General features: G+C 35.6%; 4 protein-coding genes and 1 non-coding gene across 6 annotated transcripts; 2 read left to right on the top strand and 3 right to left on the bottom strand.

Moving 5' to 3' along the window:
- The first annotated feature begins 450 nt into the window (after positions 1-450).
- Positions 451-3,097, top strand: LOC103838084 (serine/threonine-protein kinase BSK7). The gene is made up of 10 exons (XM_009114502.3): positions 451-523; positions 602-825; positions 917-1,052; positions 1,139-1,272; positions 1,344-1,449; positions 1,536-1,621; positions 1,744-1,932; positions 2,022-2,174; positions 2,254-2,367; positions 2,456-3,097. The coding sequence occupies exons 1-10, from the start codon at positions 451-453 to the stop codon at positions 2,696-2,698; spliced, it is 1,458 nt and encodes a 485-aa protein (XP_009112750.1). The 3' UTR covers positions 2,699-3,097.
- Positions 2,918-4,922, bottom strand: LOC103838085 (defensin-like protein 278). Its single transcript, XM_018654704.2, has 2 exons — positions 4,780-4,922; positions 2,918-4,692 (listed from the first exon to the last, which is right to left on the bottom strand). The coding sequence occupies exons 1-2, from the start codon at positions 4,835-4,837 to the stop codon at positions 4,529-4,531; spliced, it is 222 nt and encodes a 73-aa protein (XP_018510220.1). The 5' UTR covers positions 4,838-4,922; the 3' UTR covers positions 2,918-4,528.
- Positions 3,376-3,447, bottom strand: TRNAC-GCA. The gene has a single exon. It is a non-coding gene; the product is annotated as a tRNA-Cys (tRNA).
- A 3,406-nt stretch (positions 4,923-8,328) lies between the features above and the next one.
- LOC103838312 (cysteine-rich repeat secretory protein 8) lies at positions 8,329-11,852 on the top strand. Its single transcript, XM_033279479.1, has one exon. The coding sequence runs from the start codon at positions 9,845-9,847 to the stop codon at positions 10,670-10,672; it is 828 nt and encodes a 275-aa protein (XP_033135370.1). The 5' UTR covers positions 8,329-9,844; the 3' UTR covers positions 10,673-11,852.
- Positions 11,853-12,193: 341 nt separating this feature from the next.
- Positions 12,194-18,482, bottom strand: LOC103838087 (kinesin-like protein KIN-14J). 2 transcript variants are annotated; one of them, XM_009114503.3, is made up of 21 exons: positions 18,265-18,482; positions 17,926-18,076; positions 17,677-17,828; positions 17,441-17,539; positions 16,884-17,117; positions 16,705-16,788; positions 16,483-16,560; positions 16,291-16,383; positions 16,169-16,198; positions 15,519-15,860; positions 15,354-15,435; positions 15,163-15,258; positions 14,901-15,080; positions 14,710-14,816; positions 14,443-14,621; positions 14,162-14,326; positions 13,814-14,067; positions 13,560-13,723; positions 12,885-13,471; positions 12,695-12,807; positions 12,194-12,497 (listed from the first exon to the last, which is right to left on the bottom strand). In XM_009114503.3, exons 2-21 carry the CDS (start codon positions 18,005-18,007, stop codon positions 12,436-12,438), a joined length of 3,183 nt encoding a protein of 1,060 aa, XP_009112751.2. In that variant the 5' UTR covers positions 18,008-18,076; positions 18,265-18,482; the 3' UTR covers positions 12,194-12,435. The 2 variants fall into 2 exon arrangements, with proteins under 2 accessions (XP_009112751.2, XP_009112752.2); XM_009114504.3 differs by having other exon boundaries at positions 12,695-12,804; positions 18,265-18,480.
- Positions 18,483-19,879: the final 1,397 nt, after the last annotated feature.

The following is a 19,879-nucleotide window of genomic DNA, read 5'->3' as shown; positions in this document are numbered from 1 at the left end:
TTGCTTGGTTTTTATTTGACCCACTAGTGAGTTGACTTGTTGAGGCTTTGCTGTTTCTTTTCCTTTTTCTTGTCTACACTGGTAATAACCCCAAAAAACAAAAATAAAAGTTTTAATTTTTATCCTTTCTGGCAAAGTTCTCTGCTTTTCGGTTCTTGAGCTCTCTCTCTCTCTCTCTCTCTCTCTCTCGAGCTAAACACACACACGAGCGGGCTCGATTCCTCATTCCAACCTTTTCACCTTTACTCTTTTTCTAGATCGTTTCCTTAAGTTTGACTCTTTTGTTACCGTTTTGTAAGTTAAAAAGAACGATAAGCAATAACTGTGTGTTTTGTCTGATCTATTCCTTGTCCGAAGAATTCAACGCGGTTTTGAACTGGTCAAAGTCTCAGATTGAGATAAATCAAACAAGGGAAGGGGTTTTATGGTTTGTCTGAAAAAACACTGAAAATGGGTTGTGAGGTTTCCAAGTTTTGTTGCGGTTCAGAACCTTCAGGATCCAATCATGGAGTCACTTCCTCTGGTAAACCTCTGATCCAACTTATACATATGATTCTTCTATTGTTGTTCTTAACCTTGGATTTGATTTTGCTTCTCTCAGGTGTTGATGATAGGATAGGCGAAGGGAATGATCTGCCTCAGTTCCGTGAATTCTCTATAGAGACGCTAAGGAAAGCTACATCAGGTTTTGCTACGGAGAATATAGTATCAGAGCATGGAGAGAAAGCTCCTAATGTTGTCTACAAAGGGAAGTTGGATAATCAGAGACGTATTGCTGTTAAAAGATTTAACAGGAAAGCTTGGCCTGATTCTCGTCAGTTCCTGGTAATGAATGATCTTGGTTACTTAAAAAGCTCTTACCTTTATGCAAATCCTGGTTCTTGAATCTCTTTTGTTTCTTTTTTTCTTTCAATAGGAGGAAGCTAAAGCTGTTGGTCAGTTGAGGAACTATAGGATGGCAAACCTGCTTGGATGTTGCTACGAAGGTGAAGAGAGACTTCTTGTTGCTGAGTTTATGCCTAATGAAACTTTGGCTAAGCATCTTTTCCACTGTAACATACTAGCTCTCTTCTCTGGTTACATCAAAGCTTGTGTTGTCTCTCAGTATGTAAGACAAGAAACTGTTGCTATGTTTCAGGGGAGTCACAGCCGATGAAGTGGGCAATGAGACTAAGAGTAGCTTTGCATATTGCTCAAGCTTTGGAGTACTGTACTGCAAAAGGGCGTGCGCTTTACCATGACTTGAATGCTTATAGAGTTCTCTTTGATGATGTAAGTTAAAGCTTTTTTTTTATTTATGTTCTTGTTGATATGTGCATCATATGGATTTTTCTTTGTTATAGGACTCGAATCCAAGGCTTTCTTGCTTTGGTCTGATGAAAAATAGTAGAGATGGAAAGAGTTATAGCACCAACCTTGCTTTCACTCCTCCTGAGTATCTCAGAACAGGTATGTATACTTAAAACACTTGCCTATAAGCTTGCTTTATTTGGACTGTGGCATAATAGTTTTTGTGTGGTTGTTTGTTTCTAAAGGTCGCGTGACACCAGAAAGTGTGATGTACAGTTATGGAACTCTGTTGCTTGATCTTCTTAGTGGAAAACACATTCCTCCTAGCCATGTAAGCCTTATGCTTTAAGATACTATATCAGTCACTCTCTACCAAATCATTTGTCAGATCTTTTAGGAGAAGAGTGTGTGTATTTTTCTAAGTAAAAGTTTACTTGTTATGTATATTGGTAGGCGCTGGACCTCATAAGGGACAGGAACATTCAAATGTTGATGGATTCATGCTTAGAGGGTCAGTTCTCAAGCAGTGACGGGACTGAACTAATACGGTTAGCGTCTAGATGCTTGCAGGACGAGCCTCGTGAGCGTCCTAACCCAAAATCTCTAGTCACTGCTATGATTCCTCTTCAGAAGGATCTTGAGGTACTTGTCCTTCAAATCTTTTTGCATTATTTTAAAAGAAAAGACTGTTATGTGAATAATAAGAACTTTTGGTTAAAATCATGTAAAAGACTCCTTCACATCAACTGATGGGAATACCAAGCAGTGCCTCAACAACGCCTCTTTCACCACTTGGAGAAGCATGCCTAAGAACTGATCTAACTGCTATACATGAGATTCTTGAGAAACTTGGATATAAAGATGATGAGGGAGCAGCCACAGAGGTTCCTTTCTTAACACCAACCTTCTTTTAGTCATTCTCGTTGTAATCTGATCACCTTTTTGCTTGTTTGGTTTGCTCAGCTTTCATTCCAGATGTGGACCAACCAGATGCAGGACTCGCTCAACTTCAAGAAAAAGGGTGATGCTGCTTTCAGGCATAAAGACTTTGCAAATGCTGCCGAATGTTATTCTCAGGTTAGAACCTTTACTTCTTGATTGTTTGAGGTTTCAGGCAAATCATAGACAATTTCTGATCCTAAGAAGGTGTTGTTGTTATTGACAGTTTATAGAGGGTGGGACAATGGTTTCACCAACTGTGTATGCAAGGAGAAGTCTGTGTTACCTAATGAATGATATGCCCCAAGAGGCACTGAATGATGCAATGCAAGCCCAAGTGATATCTCCTGCTTGGCACATCGCATCTTATCTTCAAGCTGTAGCTCTCTCGGCTCTAGGACAAGAGAACGAAGCTCACGCTGCTCTCAAGGACGGATCAATGCTGGAGAGCAAAAGAAACGCCCTATGATGATGATGATGATGGAAACAAAAATACAAGAGGAAAATTGTTTCTGTCTTCTTACATTAACCGAAACACCGCATAGGCTTTGCAGAATAAGATCAATACCCACCGTCCATCATCCTCATAAGTAGATAAGCTACTAAACAGTTATCATCATCATCTTCCCTTCACCTTGATCTTTATTTCTTTCCAAGTACTTGAAGCATTCATTTGGTCTCGTTTTTCTTTTCAACTGGCATGACATTTCGCTGTTATACATAAGAAAAAATTGCATGTGTTGAATCTTTTGATGGAGATTTGATTATATATTGGGAATGGTGTGATTGTGGATTTCTTTGATGGGTTCCATGTTTTGTAATCAATGTTTTGTAATAATATGTAAAGAAAGCACTTTGTATATTGACTTTTGATGACCTTTTGAATTTTGCATATCATTCAGAGATGTTCTTGTTTCTGTCCTGGCTTTTCTTTCTTGAAATCTGAATATTTCATACATACCCCCCACAACACAAGCATATAGTTTATACATATTTTTTTTTGAGAAAATAGTTTATACATAGTTATCACTAAGATGATACATAGTCTTCTACAATCACTAAGAAGCTAAATAGTCTTCTACAGTCACATGATAAAGTCATGAGCTGAAATTTTGAAAAGAAAGGGTAAACAACAAAACTAGAAAAAGGGCCCAACCGGGTTCGAACCGGTGACCTCTCGATCTGCAGTCGAATGCTCTACCACTGAGCTATGGACCCTTGAATGAACAGTACCTGGCCCAGTACCTGACCTCTAACTTAGAATATGCAAAGTACACTGTTGCTGAATATTGATAGGAGTTCGATAAATGGGCTTGTTTGGTGTGAAAGATGATGCATGATACTGAAGGCTTTTTTTTTTGTATCAGGTGTGGGACACCATTCTTGAGTCTGTCTTTCAATTGCATTGTCAGAAAACAGAACTGACAAGGGTCAGAGTCAGAGGCACGGTTTCTTCAATCAGGGGGTCCAAAGAAAGAACTCAAAGAAGCAGAAGGAACATATCAGATGCTGAAAAATTATATGTAGAGCAATATTCTTCTGGTGGTTTATTTGGGTTACGTTGAACACAAACGGAAGACAACAACACCAACAAAAGCAAAGATCAGCCAAGCTTTTAGGTTCAGAGAGAAACATGGAACCGAGATTTCAAACGTCATTTCGCTGCTACAATGCAGTTGCCGTCGTCTATGCATTCTTTAAAAGGAAGCAATTAGTCTTCTTCAACCAATAGTTCACGCTCGACGGCTTGTTTAGCGGTAACAAGAAAATGTCTAATCCATATTAGAAAAAAACTCTTGGTCCTCCGTCCTTTATGTGCATATATACGTAGTACGTACAACGTACCAAAAACTATGCAGCCATGTTCGTTCAGCTTGCTAATAAGGGAAAATATCATAGATATTTGTATTAGTAAGTACTCAGTTGGATATGATTTTTTAGCAATTTTTAATTTGTATGAAAATTTTCTAAAATGATTCTTCCTAATTTCAAATGAAGTGATTATTTAGCGTCCAATGTCATATCTTATGCTGCTGAGATTTTATTTGTCCAGTTTGGCTTTTTTTATGTCATCTATCTTATTATTTACAAACCGCTAACATCTATTTCTGGTTTAGTTATGTAGCAATTTTGCGTTCTTGCAAATGCAATCACAAAAAAAAAAACGGTTAGACCGTTGGTTCAAAACATTTTCAACAGAAAAAAAAACATAATTTTATTTATTTTTGGGTAGAAACTCCAATGAAAAGATAAACGAAGTTTAAACACCAATGTTTAAGATTATGTGTAGAGGATATTTCTAGCAACATCTAGGGTTTCCGGGTACGCATTCACAAGTATGATATGTGCACTTGAGAATGGGACCTTTGCAATACTTAGCACAATCTTGATTGGTGTTGCATGTTATAGGTATCAATCTATCGTTTGGGCTTATTTCTTGCATCCTCGCACTCATCACCACACCTATAAAATAAACACACCAAAAAGTCATTATTCAATTGTTAATTAAACAGAATATAAATAATACATTTATATCAGGAAATGACTAACAGGAGGAGGTAAGGAGAAGAACAAAAAATAAGATGGTGAATGTGAAGGAGCTTTTCATGTTTCTTTCACTTTAATTAGATCTTAAAAGGTTTTAACTTGCAAATAATAAAGACTTGTAAAATTTTGTGTGTGTTTTCCATTGATCTCAACATACGTATATATACTAAAGTTCTAGGGATAGAGTTTAACCAAAATAAGTAAGATTTTTTTTTATGTTTGACTAAAAACAAAATCGTATCTGATATTTAATTCAGTAATCAATTTCTATATAAGCAGCCTAACGTCCCAGAAGTCAGAACCATTTATGGTGGGCCTTTGGTATTTGCGAAATTATCTAAAAGAATAACTTAACATTGCGCTATGGGCCATGGTTTGGTGACTTTAATTAATTATATAATATATAATCACTACTGTATTTCTTATAGATGCAAATCCCGGGAAATTTTTGAAACTCTTCCTCTGGTCAGTGAGTGACGTTTCTTCTTCTAGGTAAAGATCCAATGATCTTTGAATGTTACTTTCATTACTTGTAGATTCTCTCTATCCCGTGCATATTTTCTCAAACATTGAACTGCATTTGCTGGATTTTACTCAGGATTTTTTTCCGCTACATCCTCCTACTGTCTCTCTAAGTAAGCATGTATCTGTGGTTTTGGTAATTTTTGCGCATTAGCGACGTAGCGTGACTATTTTGGTGTAGTTTCTTGATAGTGTTTCGGATTTTCATGCATCTAATATGAACATTTGTTCACACAAAAAATAGACTGAAAATTTATGCTTTCTTTTTAACCCTATTCTCTCTTGCAAATTATTCTTCGTTCTTAGAAGTTTATTTCCTATTTATCAACAGAGACCCTTGTAAGGTTTATTACAACTTATTCATAACTATAATGCAAAAAGTATATTTAACATCAAAAAGAAAATATGAAAACCTAATTAATAAAATAAAACACTAAAACTCTTTAAATAAAACATTAACTTTGTATAAACCACTGATCAAACCATAGTCATGAATCATTACATCTTATTCGACTCAGAGCTTGTCCTCAAGCTCAAACTTTTGATAGGCATCTAAGAACTTACATGTATCTTTCACAAGTTTCACTAATCGTCTTCTCTTTGTAAACCCTTATCAAGTCATGTATTTATCTCCTACACATTGTGGTGAGGTTACTATAGTTCTGAAATTACCATCAAGGACATGTCTGGTTTTGAAGTGATCGTCTTTGATGATGCAAGACTTTCTTTCAGTGTTACTTGCTCATTGTCAGTAGCTTTTCCACTTTCTCGGGAAATTTCTCTACCATTGTGTTGGTATGGTCATGTACCACCACTTGCCCCTAACAGTCGTTTCCATCATTGCATCCTCTATTATTATTGTCTCTTCCAATTTGATGTGAGATGATGATTCTGTGAAATCGCTATCTAGCATGAACGTTAGGATAACGACACAATTTGATGTCATGACATCAAGAAAAGATATGTTACTTGAGATGTTTTAAGCTATGATATTGGAGAAAAGACACATTTTGTTGTTTTAGTTAATGAGTCTTGGTGTTCTTTTAGCTCATGAACTTTGGTGTTTTACTTTATGAGTTATGTTTTATAATAAGGTTTTTGTATGTTTTGTTTTTGCATTAGGGTTGTCACTAAACTTTTAAGACTTATATAAAGGTCTTTATTGTTCAGTAGAAAAAGAGTTTCTAAACGTAAACTTTAATCCAAGAAGATCTGTTTAAGAGAAAGTTTAACCCATAAATCATTTATCTTTTTCTATTATAAAAAGGCTCATATCAGCATCACAGCAATGGTGATCATTCTGCTTGCAATTGATAAAAAAAAAATTGCATTCTTGAGTAATTCCTCGAATTTTCTTCCATTTTCAGCATGACGTGAGTACCTTATATCCACAATAGACTCCATCAAAATCTTGTTCTGGTCTATCATGGAGATCTATTTTACTGTTTTCTTGCCATTATCAGTTAGTACTGTCTCTATTTTTTTTTCCTTATTTTGTCAATTTGATGCATTGTTTTCTTTCTTCTTAATACAATAATTATTGAATTTGATTATTGTAGTTTTCTGAAATTTCAGTATGGGAAGGGTTTTCTTGATAGAGAAAGAAGAACCTGCGTTTACATGTACTACGTGTAATGCCCAAATTGCATTAGGTGCTCATCTCTTGGACGACTTTTACAACTTGTTTGAGTTTTATCAAGTGTAAGTTCCCAATTTCCACAAGTGAGCATTTTGTCGAGAAACAGTTAATCTACAAACTATCCATTTTGGCAGGTACAATGTTATGGTCAGAGAAGACGTGGTTCCTTACGGCAACGATCTCTACTACGGCTATGAAGTGTCTTGCGTGAACTGCTGCACTGTTATCGGCTGGAGACAAATTGAAGATGAACCTGTGACACTCTATTTCCGCTTTGCGCATGGTAGGATTGCTCTCCACCACCACCACCACCACCACAAAATCCTCCGGACTTTCAACCATAATGGTTTCTATCTCTCTCTCTCTCAGTCTCCGTGTTACTCTCTGTGATCTTGAGAATTGTTTCGTTGCAGGAAGACGCTTCATAGAACGGAAGGAAACCGATGATATAAGGTTTAAGATTTTGGTACAATCTCTGATTCTTTTCTTTCATACACGTAGTTAATTAGTACTAAGACCGTATTGCCTTGTTCTTGGCTTTAAAAAGCTTACATTAAAAAAAAAACACTCAGCAAATAAGAGGCAAACTAAACGTTTCCCTCAGTTTGAGCGCCATATATTTGAGTACGTTGCAAGTGTTTTCACCAACACTGTTTTAGGTTATATATATACCCTTTTATATGTTGCACAAAAAAATATATATACCTTTTTATATTTTTATTACTGTAAATGAGCCATATATATGTTTATTAAAAATTGACCCATTATTATTTTTAATTAAAAAGGCCTTTAACAGTGTTTTTAAAACCGACCCATGGTTGAACTGGGTTCGACCATAAACCGGCTATGTAGCCGGGTTGGATCAAATAATTGGTTCGACTATGAACTGGACACATAACCGGATTGGATTTCAAAATTATTAAAGTGATAAAAACCAGTAAAACTATAAAAAAACCCTATAAACTCTCCATATAAACATAAAACTAGTTTATATTGGTTATGTTTGTGTTTTAAATTTATTTATATTTTAACTATGTATTTACTAATATTACTTCTAAATTTATATACTAATAATATATTAAACTAGATTATTGAACCAGGTTTGACCCGTGAATAGAGCCGTGCTTACCACTATACAAAAAAGACAACAGCCTCCGGCCCCCACATTTTTCATCAATATTTAGGGCCCAGGGCCCCATTTTTTCAAAACATAATAGTAGTCCCTGAGTGTATACATATATTTATAGGGAGCTCGATTGTTCATATATTTTGTTATTTACATTTTAGTTTTGTTCTTCTTAATAGATTCATTTTTTCAATAGACATATTTAGAAATATTGTATTTACAATTTTAATATTATAGAATTTGTGAAAAATGATGTTTTTAAAAATTCGCCTTAGGCCCCAAAAAGGATAGGCACGGCACTGCCCGTGATCCAAAAAATTTCCGGTTCAGCTTCCGGATTTAAAAACACTGCCCTTAAGTGTGAAACTAGTCGACGAGTTCAAGTTTAATTATTCAAAAATAGGTGGAAAGTACCATACATATAGAGTGCAGTACTCTTTAACGCACTTTTTGAGTTTTTTACTAGTACATCCAAATGAAAAGCGTAACATTCAATTCTTTTTGGAAGAATTTCGCTTACAACAATTTAACTTCATTAGCTTAATAAGAAAGGATGTAAAGGGAAAGAGTCCAAAAATAGTTGCCCGAATTATAGAATTACTGAAAGTAGTAAAATCATTTGAAATAACATGACTATTTCAAGCAAGCTAGATATATTAATTCTCTTATAAATGACCACAAATATGAAATGGCAAACGAGAACAACACTTTCATGGAAAATTCAACATATATCAGCATGTATATATATGGAGAGATGGTAAAACTATCTATAGGTTTATCCTCATCCAAACTAATTAAAAAATAAAAAATAATCTTTTGAGATTACTTTCTAGCTAGAATTAACAGACAACTTTCTGTAGTGATTTTGATATAATGGCCAGGAGAAAATTCATGACTAAATGGTTATTTTGAATACCTAATTTCTGAGATGTTTTCAAATTAGGGTTTCTTTTTGTTTTTGGTTTAGAGCAACAAACAATATAAAGTAAATATATGTTATTACATGATTAATATCAGTGTTCAATAAATTGATAGGCGATAACTAGGCGTTTTGAGCACTGGAGCACACATAACATCATATTCTTTAGTTTGCATCTTACTTGTGAATCTTTTTTACATCACGGAGAGATGAGACGCAAACGTTTTATAGTTTTATAGGAGACTATTGATTAAACGGGCACTTAGACCGCTTTTTAACGTTCAAACCGATTTTTAAAAATCTTTCATTTCATTTAGGTCTGACTTACTATCTAAGCGCTGCCTAAATTAATTTTTAGGACACTGAATTATATTATGATCAAATTTTATTTTTTGACTAGGATAACATACATAAAAGGGATGAAAACATTTAAAAAAATTCAGCTAAACGAGTTGAGGATTTTACAATGATTTTATTTGCATTTTGATTTTTATGATCGGTCATATACTCATATTTTTGGTTGATACACGAAAAATTCGAATGATTGTTTGTCTTGCCCTCGAATCTTGATTTCTTCCTTGTCTTCTAAAACCGTTTAGAACAAGTCCATGTTTCAACTCATACGCTAACAAAGCTAAATATGTTGTCAACTTTATGTTTTCGTCTTAGTTTCATAGATGGTTTAAAGAACAAGTAATAAAAGATGATGTTCTATGTAATAAAAGATGATGTTCCCCCTCTGAATTGGTATATGACATTATTTATTTTATTTAGTTAAACTTGAACAAGATCTTTCTCTATATATATTGCTAGTTTTCTCTTATCTTTTAAGCTATCTTCATACACAAGAAAGAACAAGAAAATGAAAAATTTCATCAGATTCTCTGCTTTTTTGTTTTACTTCTTGTTGGTCTCTCTATTATCTCACCAAACCATGTCCCAACCTCAACACATACACACTTTCTGCGACAATTTATCCGAAACCTTTTCACAAACCAGCCAATACAAATCAAACCGTGAAACCCTCCTATCATCTCTCCGCGACCGTTCCCCTCTAGGAACCTATTACAACGCCACGGTCGGTCTTAGTCCCGACACAGTTCATGGCATGTTCCTCTGTAGAGGAGACATCACCAAACAATCTTGTTCGAACTGTGTGAAGACTGCAACCCTAGAAATCACTAAAAATAACTGCACTTATACAAAAGATGCTATAATATTCTATCAGGAGTGCATGGTTCGATACTCCAATGTTTCCTTCTTACGTATCGTCGAAAATGGACCTTGGGCCGCTATGTACTCTAACGTTTCTTTTCCTGATTCCTTTTTGTTTCCCTTCCGGGAAACTCTATCAGATAAGGTAGAGAAGCTAATTATCCTCACAGCATCAAAGTCTTCTTTGTCTTCTTTGACGCCGTATTACGTTAGGGACAGAAACAAAGTGAATGAATTTGATAGATCGTATACATTAGACACAATGGTTCAGTGTAGTCCTGATCTTGATCCAGCAAATTGCAGCGTCTGCTTAAGACTTGCGGTCCAAGGAGTCTCAAGCTGTTGCAATAATGCTCGTATAGCTCAGTTCTTTCTTCCTAAATGTTTTTTGAAGTATGACACATTCGGTTTGCCAACAACTCAGTCACCCAGCGGCTCATTCTCTGTCCATGCTATGAAAGGTGAGCAAGCATAATACTGGGGCCTCGATTATTTTTAATTCGTCCACATTAGTGTTTGCCTTTGCTTTATATGCTGAAATAGTGTATTTAGATTTTAGATAGAAATCACTATATTTTCTTCTTTTAGAAATGGCATAGTTTATTTTGATTTTGTTTTTCATAATAAAATACAACTATCAGGAAGATAATAGAATAAGCACCTAAAACCCAAATATTAATATGTTTATTTTGTATTACAGGAAACGAAATATATGTGAGGATATTTATTACAGCCATGGCAACTTCGTTGTTAACACTTGTGGGTCTATGATCCAATCCAATGATTATGAAGTTTCGTCAATATTTGTTTTCCACTAATTTATGTGACGTGTGATGTGCTATTGTCTTTAAAATTAAGAAGTAACATACTTGTATTCTAAGTTATCTCAAAAAGTTTGACATTTGATACTCTTACTAAGTAGTATCCTCATACTTTTCTCTGCATCAATTTGCCTTCTTAATTGTAAAACTGAGTCTTCCAGAACAAGTCTATGTTGTGCTTCAGCAACAAAAGCGTCAACTTCACAGTTTTCATAGTTTCATCTGGTTTAAATAATGAAGAAACAATAAAGATTAACATATATTTATACAAGAATATGACCTCAAGAATCACCTGAAAGTAATAGGATAAGATAACTTGGCTAGTCAAAGGTAATGCAGCTTTTTATAAATCTCTCTGCCTCTTCCTCTCATATTTCATAAACATGAAAAATCAAGTAATGGCAAAAATGATCACTCTCTCTAATCTCTTATCTTCTGTACAAACCAAACCATACCCCGATGTGGCGACATCCACATGCGCACGTTAAACATATATTAGATACAAGGGCTTGGCATTTTCCAGAAAAGCTCTTATTTTTTCTCTTTAAATTACTTGGATTGATAACGTAAAGCAAGACAAAGATTACCAGTAGGTGTGATTACAATAACAGCCAGCAGGCTACTTAACAGAGACTGAAATAACCAGATAAGAGTTTGCTTCATGCAAAATTATCTTGTGGAGCCCGATCTCTCGATGATCGTGATCAGTTTTTAGTATGCGCATTACTTCACAACACTCTTCTTCCGTCTTCCCATGTTAAATTAAATATACTCCTCCACGGAAGTTTCTTGCAAAGCTCTGTTACTCTGCCTAAAAGCATTTCTTTAAAAGATTTCGAGAGCTTCCTCATCATATGGAACCCCCACTTGATCTCTTGATATTTTGTGGTTACTACAATACAATCCTACTTCCAGGACCAAACCATACCTTCATTAGCCAACACCTCAAGTTGCTTCATATCATCCACATCATCAAGAATGATGCTCTTTTTTTTTTTTGCTGGCGTAGGAAGTGTTCTCCTGCTAGGTCAATTCAACTGTCGGTCTAAACTACTCACAAAGACATTGTATCTCAGGTGCGATGAGAAGGAGAAGCCATGAGATAGAGTAGCTGGAAAGTTTCACGATTACAAACAAACAAAAATTGACCCAATACATGAATACGCTTCAGCTAATAAGGTAATGCTAGGCATTTTGGCTTAATTCTATCGATATAAAATCATATGGAAAACCTCAAAGCTTACGTGGACAGGTTAAGTTAACACTAAGGCAAAAGAACACTTAGTTACGATGTTTGCCAATTAGGTTTACATAGAAGAACTATAGCAACATCATATGCTAACTTAGTTACACTATTGGCTACCAAACACCATCAGATCGCAAACTTCCGCCATCCGTATGGATGAATCTCGAGTCTTCACCGCCTTTTGTTGAGTGGTTTTGCTGAAGATGAAGTGCTAATTATCGGTCTTCTAGCACCTGAGGCAAATCAAGATTAGATAACTCATGGGCAAATCGACACTAAGGATCCCATGCGAATAAGCAAATCATTTACTTCATATGATCTTTCATAGTAATCTAAGTAGTTTGTGATCAGAGCTGGACTTGAGTGTAATTATGCAAACAGATTTGGTTTTAGGGACACAAGTGAAAGGGTTAACGTATAGTGACATTACTTGTTAAGGCCTTAGAGGAGGAGGAGCTAGCGGCAACTGACAGACGAGAAGGTCTGGTCTGGCCTGGTGGTTTCAAGGTCTGCTTCGGAATCTTCGATGGAATATTACTTCTGCTTTTAAAACACCAAAACAAAACAAACATAAGAATCTGTATTCTTCAATTAAAGTGTGCCAGTAGAAGGATTCTAACCTTTCTTTTGCCTCGGTTTTACCAATTTTCACTGATTTTTCCGGTTTCTCAGGGGCCAAGTGTGCTTCAGGTCGTTCACTTATCTCAAGAGGCTTCTCGGTTTCAGGAAAAAGCGTCAACTCTACTACACTGCTTACGGAACCATCAGTTTCTGTTCCCATCGATAGACAACTATCAGAGATATCACTCAATCTTTCCTCAGAATCTGCATCTGCAAGGCCTATGAGTTCAATATCCTCTTCAAAGTCAGTTTCTTTCCCACCACCAGCAAACTTAGATGGTTGGTGAAGAATATCCTTTTGATGTTTAAGTTCGTCCGATGAATGCGGTGAGCCAGAATCAGAATGCTTGCTACTATATTCTGAGCAGTTGTCAACATCTGATGTTGTTCTTCCAGTTAAACAAGAGGTCTTTCCTCGTCGAGTATTTGGTGAAGCTCCTATAGAATGTCTTCTTGGTGATGAAGGCCCCAACAATCTTAGTTTGCTTAAACCACGTTTTGGCACGATTGCGTTGTTACCTGTTGGCTTCTGAAAATTTTGAAGCTCCTCATCTTTCTTGGCAATTACATCCTTCAAGTTTGATACCTGTTATATCAAAAAAATACAATACGTTTATTCTCTTTAATTTCAGTGTGCAAGAATGATTCTTGTAAGAGAGAATGAAAATAAGCACCTGTTCCATGAGTTGTCTAACATCTCGTCCCTCTTTATTACTTTTAGCTGCACCTAACTCCACACCAGAGACTCTTTCTGCAAACTTCAGAGTGCTAACGGTCTCAGCATAAGAATCTCCATCCGGATTGACTTGAACAAACATAAGTGTCTTGGCTTGTCCTCCTACACAACGGTTAAGACAAGAGTTAAGGAACCAACCACATGAAGCTAACGGATATATCATGCAATAAATCTCAAAGGTTAAGAAAGTACCCAAAGAACTTTGAAGGACTTGCGTCAATTTGCTGTTTCTATACGGCACATGAGGGTTCTTATGCGCTAGAGCAAATATGACATCTCCAAGGGCTGACAGTGATTTATTTATATGCTGAGCCTCCTTGAGCCTCTCTCCAGTTGCCTCAGAGCGATCAACCCTCTCACTTCCAGCAAGATCAACTAAATTCAAACTACCACGCAACACAGAATCGGTTTCCACGTCGACACCACGTACATGAACAGACAGAACGCTGCAGAGAATGAACACCATTATTTTTTCCTTTAATCATTGAGGCCTTACATAATATTGGAAAGTAAAACAAGCCCAGAGAAAAGTTTACAAACCAGTGTGATCTACTACTCCTCTCATTGAGAGCTGTGGCACCAACGGTTCTGTTCATGAGCCCAATATTCATCAGCTCAAGCACATCTTCAGTTGATCTCACAGAATGCATGCTTGCATCTGGGACAGCTAGCCCATTTGGTAAGGCAGTATTCCAAATCCCTAACGTATGTGCAAGTTAAGGAAATTTTCTACCGAGGCAGCATATGCAAACATATATATAAACATGAATGTACAATTTCAAGGAAACAATTAGCTACTATATGAGTTTAAAAAAGGATATCTTCGATTGGAACCACCATCAGAGAGTATGTCACGAACTTGCTCATTATATATCTCAACCATTTGAACACCGACTTCATACACAACAGCGTTTCGTCTAATCTGCGTTAACTGGAACAAGTCGTTCAATGCTCTGTAATTGACACCCCAGTCTTCTTTTGATGTGATGCTTGGCCCACTCTGTGTTAACAAAAATGGAAATGTGTCCGTTAGAGACTAATAACGCTTGGCTAAGCATAAAAGGAGCAAAATCAAGCATGTCGTTCACCATTGTATAAGTTTTTCCAGAGCCTGTCTGTCCATACGCGAATATACACACATTGTAGCCATCAAGAATCGATCGAATTAATGGTCGAGTATCTAGGAAAACCTCCTCTGCATTTTATTTAATAAAAACAGATTCAGGAGATATCTCTATAACTAGCTAACCTAGATACAAAGAGGGAAAGAGATCAAAACCTTGCGTTGCTGCTTGACCAAAAACCTTATTGAACTTAAATAACCGATGTGTATCTTTTCCTTGCTTAAACGGATTTGCAACCACCAATTCACCATTCTCACCAATGTACTCTATAGAAGTTTGCCTACTGTTTTGCCCTGGAAGGAATGGTCGAATCCGGCAATAGACTCTGATATTTCCTACAAAACAGAAAAAAAGGATAGAAGTTATATCTTGAATGGTCGAATGAAAAGACAGAAAACTGAATCAGAAGTGTTTTACCTTTCAATTCCTGCACTTCATTGTACAGTCTTCGGTTTTCTTCAAGGACAACATGGTAATTTTTTGCTGCATCAGCCACTCCTTTGAGCTTTAGACCTAGGAAAATAGGTCATAAATATCAAACCATATACTCTTGAATAGAAAAATTGATGAAGCAATCGTACACAGTTGGTGACAGAAATGAATTTTACCATAGTAATTTAGATCCTCAAAGTATTTCTTCTGCGTCCTTAAGACTTCATGCTTTATAGACACCGAAGTAGCATTCAGATCCTGCATAATTCACAAAAACTATGTCATTTAAAGAAACTAGTAGAGGAGCTTAATGTTTAGAATACTATAATTTTAAGTCAAACCTGCAAAGCCCCATACTGGTTGTTTATAAAGCTCTGGTAGGTGGACTCTTTCTTTTTCCAATTTTGAGATTTAGATTGGCACAACTTCTCGAGTTCTTTGACCTTCCTAGTTGAATCGGCAACTTGTAACTCTGCATCCTTTAGTTTCTTCTCCATCTCAACTTTATCATTTTGTGCTTTTGCTTCTAACTCCCAGCACTGGTTTTCATGCGTCTCTTTCACCATCTTGAGTTCTTGCTTCAGCTTGCGAATCTCAGCATCAGTGCGCTCTTTTTCCCTCTTTAGATGCACCACATCTTTTTCTTCTGACCTTTCTCTTTCTTCTATTCTGGTTTTCTCAAGCTAAAGACCACAACCGAGAACCATTATTCAAATATCTCGTGCTAAAGAAATTAAATACAAGAGCTAAATGAAATCGATTGTATGCAGTCACGTTATTAAGAATGGGGGCGGCACATACATAATGGTTTTATGATATGATCTCTCAGACTGCTTTTATCAAATATCTAGGTGTAGTTTAAATGCTACTTTCCACAAGTACTATGCTAACAATTGTGAGCCTAACATCAACCAACTTTTCAAGATGCAAAACGTGACTAAAAGTTAAATATACATTAAGGAGATGATACTATATGGAATCAATAACATACCTTTATATGCTCCATACAGTTCGTAACAATCTACAACAAAGGGAAAAAAACCCACAAAGACCAATCAATAAGCGAAATAGAAATAAAGCGAAAAAAAAAACTGAAACTAGAGACAACAATACCTCGTTTTCCTGAGTTGTCCCAGCTGCCAAGGTTTCTAAGACCTTTATTCTTGACCTGTATTTTTCTTCACGCACCCTGAAGAGTATATTTTGCTGCATCCGTTTCATAAACATGTTTCATTACATGGTTAGAATGATTACATTACATGTATCACGGGGAAAATCAAAGAATAAAAGCATCAGTAATCCTACATTCTTTAGGTTATCAGCTTGATTTGTGATTCTCTGTTCTATCACTTGCACAAGTGCGCTCAAGAGTGATGCCATAGCCTGAACAACAACGCGGAAAAAAAGAAAGAAACATGTGGAGCATATGAAAAAAATGTTCCATGAACTAAGGATTTGAAAATTTAGGCGAACGAGAAAACAAGAATCAAGAGAAGGGTGGCTTTAGTAGCTCAATCTTTGTCTTACATGAGACACATGTCCATTCATCTTCTTCACACTCTCATCTAGAAGCTGTTCCAGCATGTCAAACAGTGACCGCGTAGGAGCATTCTAACAAGACCAAGAAAATACCATTTCAATCAGATTCAAAGGTAAAAGCTGAACGGTTGGGCACAGTCTACTAAGACAATGTTAGAATACTTTACCCGTAAACTGTTTGATTTCAGTAATTCTGCAATTTTAGCATCCGAAATATCAATGTCGGATTCTTCCTTCGACTGGAATCCATCAATAAAGTTGCGGTCATCCCCTCTTGAATCCGGGTGGTCTTCTGGCAAGCTCCATCTCCTCTTTGCACATAGAGAGTTTTTATCAAAACCACCATCGGAAAAGCTTGCTTTAAGCGCCTTAAGGGACTGTAGAACTGGCACCATATCCCCCTGCTTTGTACTTTTTATTAGGAGTCATAAAACAAAAAAAAAGAAACACGAGAAAGGGCAGAAACAAGAAAAGATATGGGAGAAAAAAACATGCAATCTTATCATCAAAATAGCGAAGCAGACAGACAATGGCCATGATTAGAACAGTGTTGCAGCCAGAAGATGTCAAAAAACAAGGATTATTTTAGCATAAATTACCCACAATCAATTTAAGTGATGATAAAATATTATATAAATCAAACAGAGTTTCCATATAACCATATTTCAGAAATCAGCTTTTTCCACAGAAACGAAAAAATTGTATCCATAAAAACATAACAAACCTGTTCTACGTGTGAAACCTCGAACCTGGGCAGGGCCATTTCATCCATAGCAGTCAGAAACCGCTCAATTTTAACATAAGCAGGCTCAAAGCTGCCTCCCTGTATAATAGCCAAAGAGTGTGAGTCTAACAGCAAACGACAACGAGAAGGAAAAAAAAAAGACACAACTAGAAGCTTCGCACCAAAACAAAGTACACAGCAAGATTAATAAGCCACAAATCAAAATTCATAAGTACCATTCTCAATGAACCAGGACTAAGCTGATTCAGAAGGCTACACAAGACAGTTCCATCCCTCAAGCATACTCTCAGTTCGTCCTCTGATGCTTCCAACGGTAAATTCAAATAAGGAAGTGTCTGATTTAACCATTCCACCAAACTCTGATGACCTGAGAGCAAAATTAATAAGAAAATAGAAGACGGATGAGAACAGATGCCATCGCCCATATATGTTTCCACCCAACTAAAATAAGTAGATGACACTACCGTTCTTACTATCCCCCATGCTTTCTGAGCCGTCGAAACTGAGAAAACTAGTTCCATCTGAGGGAGCATAGACACCACTCATATTGGCGTCCTGTTCACTTCGAATCAGAGATTAAGCAGCAGCTCCTAGGATTGTACTTGTGAGAACACCCTAAAGCAAAATGAACAATAGCTAATACTTATGGATCAAACTCCTAAACCTTTCAATGTAAAGATAAGACTATCTCTCCTATTTGAAGACTGAACATCCAAGAAACAATGATGAAGTTTCTTCTTCCACAATGTGGACCAAAATCAATCAAAAACCCCCTAAAGAAACAGAGACGAAGCCATACGAACCTGAGTCGCCATGAGAAGCTAATAGACAAAACCTTTGGAGATGGCGATTGGTTCTAAAGAAAGAAAATGCTCAGATTCACGGCTAGCAACGGAGACTGACGTTTGAATCCCTAGCTGAAACGACAAATTCGAATTTTAATTTTTCAGATTCCGAGAAAACAAACAAAATGCTAATTTAATTTTAGGGGTGGGCATTTCAATTTAATTAAGGATTCGGTTTGGGTTTGGTTTGGTTTGGATTATTTGGTTCTAAGATATCTTGAACCAAAATCAATTCAAATTAGTATGGTTTGGTTTATGTTCTGTTTGGTTCGTTTTTACTTCAGATTGGTTTGTGTTTGGTTCGGTTTTAGTTCGGTTTGGTTTGTGTATAATTCGTTTTAACTTGGTTTTATCTGTATTTTTCAGTTCAACCGAGTTAAATTTTTAGTTGTGTTCTACTTCAATTACAAAAATATGATATATAAAAACATAAACAAATCATTATTTGATACCAAATCATTATTTTCTTTATATTTAAACGTAAAACCAAACATCATAATAAATATGTAGAAAATATAATTCATAATTTTATATTATAATCTTCAAACCTAATATAAAATAAAATAACTTTTCCGTTTTGATGTTAATATATGAGATTCATATTATTTTATTTTATTTTTAATTGTGCTTATTCTATTCATTTAAAAGTAAAATATATAAAATTATGTTTAGTTATTTAGGTTAAACGGTTAAATGTATTAAATCTTAATATTATTAGTATATTTAATTAATTCAATTAAAAAACACTTCGGTTTTTCGGTTTGGTTTAAAACCAAACCAACAGAACCACACATGGATGGTAATATTTGGTTTTGCGCGAGGCAAAGGATATCATTCGAAGGTAGGGAGAAGAGATTAAGTACTTCAGATATGTTGTTAAAACGCATACTCATAAGAAAAAAAAAAGAGAATTTGTAAATCTAAGCTCAATTGTTGAAAAGCTGAAGTTAAACCCTGAAGAATGTAAGTCTCTGAAGCGTGAAGTGTTGATACTGAACGAGGAGCATGGTATTTTGAAATTTGCTGATATCTTCAACTGTCAGGTTTGTTGTGGTTCTTGGAGTGATTGTGTCAATGGGTAAGTAGAGTTATGATGAAGATGTTGATGGGGTTAGTAGTGTTTTGATGAAGACGTCGATGGGAAAGTAGTATTTTGATGGTACAACTAAGCTTTGTTTGCAGTTGTGTTTATATTTGGTTTACAAAAAGTATTTGTTTGTCTCATAAAGAGTCTTTGCTTGTCTATATTAATGTTACTAGATCCTTTCTCCGCGCTACGCGCGGATAATATATTTAAATTCGTTAGATTTATCATTTTTATTTGTATGTGAATTTTTGTATATTAAATTTTCTATACTAATTTTTAAATTTGATTTTTTTTTATATTTTTAGTTTGAAGTAAGTATTTCTATTTTATGTAACACAATTACCTCATAAAATATGAAGAATCAAGTCCTAGATTTTAAAGTTATGTAAAAAAGTATAATTATATATAGAACATAAATTATCTTAGTTTAAAAGATCGGAATCTCATCTCGAATAAATTCACGAAAAGTAAAAAAATACTCCAATA

This window comes from Brassica rapa, chromosome A09, assembly GCF_000309985.2.
Source record: "Brassica rapa cultivar Chiifu-401-42 chromosome A09, CAAS_Brap_v3.01, whole genome shotgun sequence".
Classification (NCBI taxonomy): Eukaryota; Viridiplantae; Streptophyta; class Magnoliopsida; order Brassicales; family Brassicaceae; genus Brassica; species Brassica rapa.
Note: the sequence above shows the minus strand (reverse complement) of the source record. Positions and strands in the feature narration are given on the sequence as shown.

What these genes read in the sequence shown, in the direction of transcription:
- LOC103838084 (XM_009114502.3), top strand. Translation starts at nt 451, where the DNA reads ATGGGTTGTGAGGTTTCCAAGTTTTGTTGCGGTTCAGAACCTTCAGGA. An exon ending in CTCTTCAGAAGGATCTTGAG is followed by an intron (nt 1,933 to 2,021) that starts GTACTTGTCCTT and finishes ATCATGTAAAAG; the next exon opens with ACTCCTTCACATCAACTGAT. An exon ending in CTGCCGAATGTTATTCTCAG is followed by an intron (nt 2,368 to 2,455) that starts GTTAGAACCTTT and finishes TGTTATTGACAG; the next exon opens with TTTATAGAGGGTGGGACAAT.
- LOC103838087 (XM_009114503.3), bottom strand. Translation starts at nt 18,007, where the DNA reads ATGAGTGGTGTCTATGCTCCCTCAGATGGAACTAGTTTTCTCAGTTTC. An exon ending in ACTGTATGGAGCATATAAAG is followed by an intron (nt 15,861 to 16,168) that starts GTATGTTATTGA and finishes TGTGGTCTTTAG; the next exon opens with CTTGAGAAAACCAGAATAGA. An exon ending in TGAAGTGCAGGAATTGAAAG is followed by an intron (nt 15,081 to 15,162) that starts GTAAAACACTTC and finishes TCTGTTTTGTAG; the next exon opens with GAAATATCAGAGTCTATTGC.
- LOC103838312 (XM_033279479.1), top strand. Translation starts at nt 9,845, where the DNA reads ATGAAAAATTTCATCAGATTCTCTGCTTTTTTGTTTTACTTCTTGTTG.
- LOC103838085 (XM_018654704.2), bottom strand. Translation starts at nt 4,837, where the DNA reads ATGAAAAGCTCCTTCACATTCACCATCTTATTTTTTGTTCTTCTCCTT. An exon ending in TCTTCTCCTTACCTCCTCCT is followed by an intron (nt 4,693 to 4,779) that starts GTTAGTCATTTC and finishes TTTATTTTATAG; the next exon opens with GTGTGGTGATGAGTGCGAGG.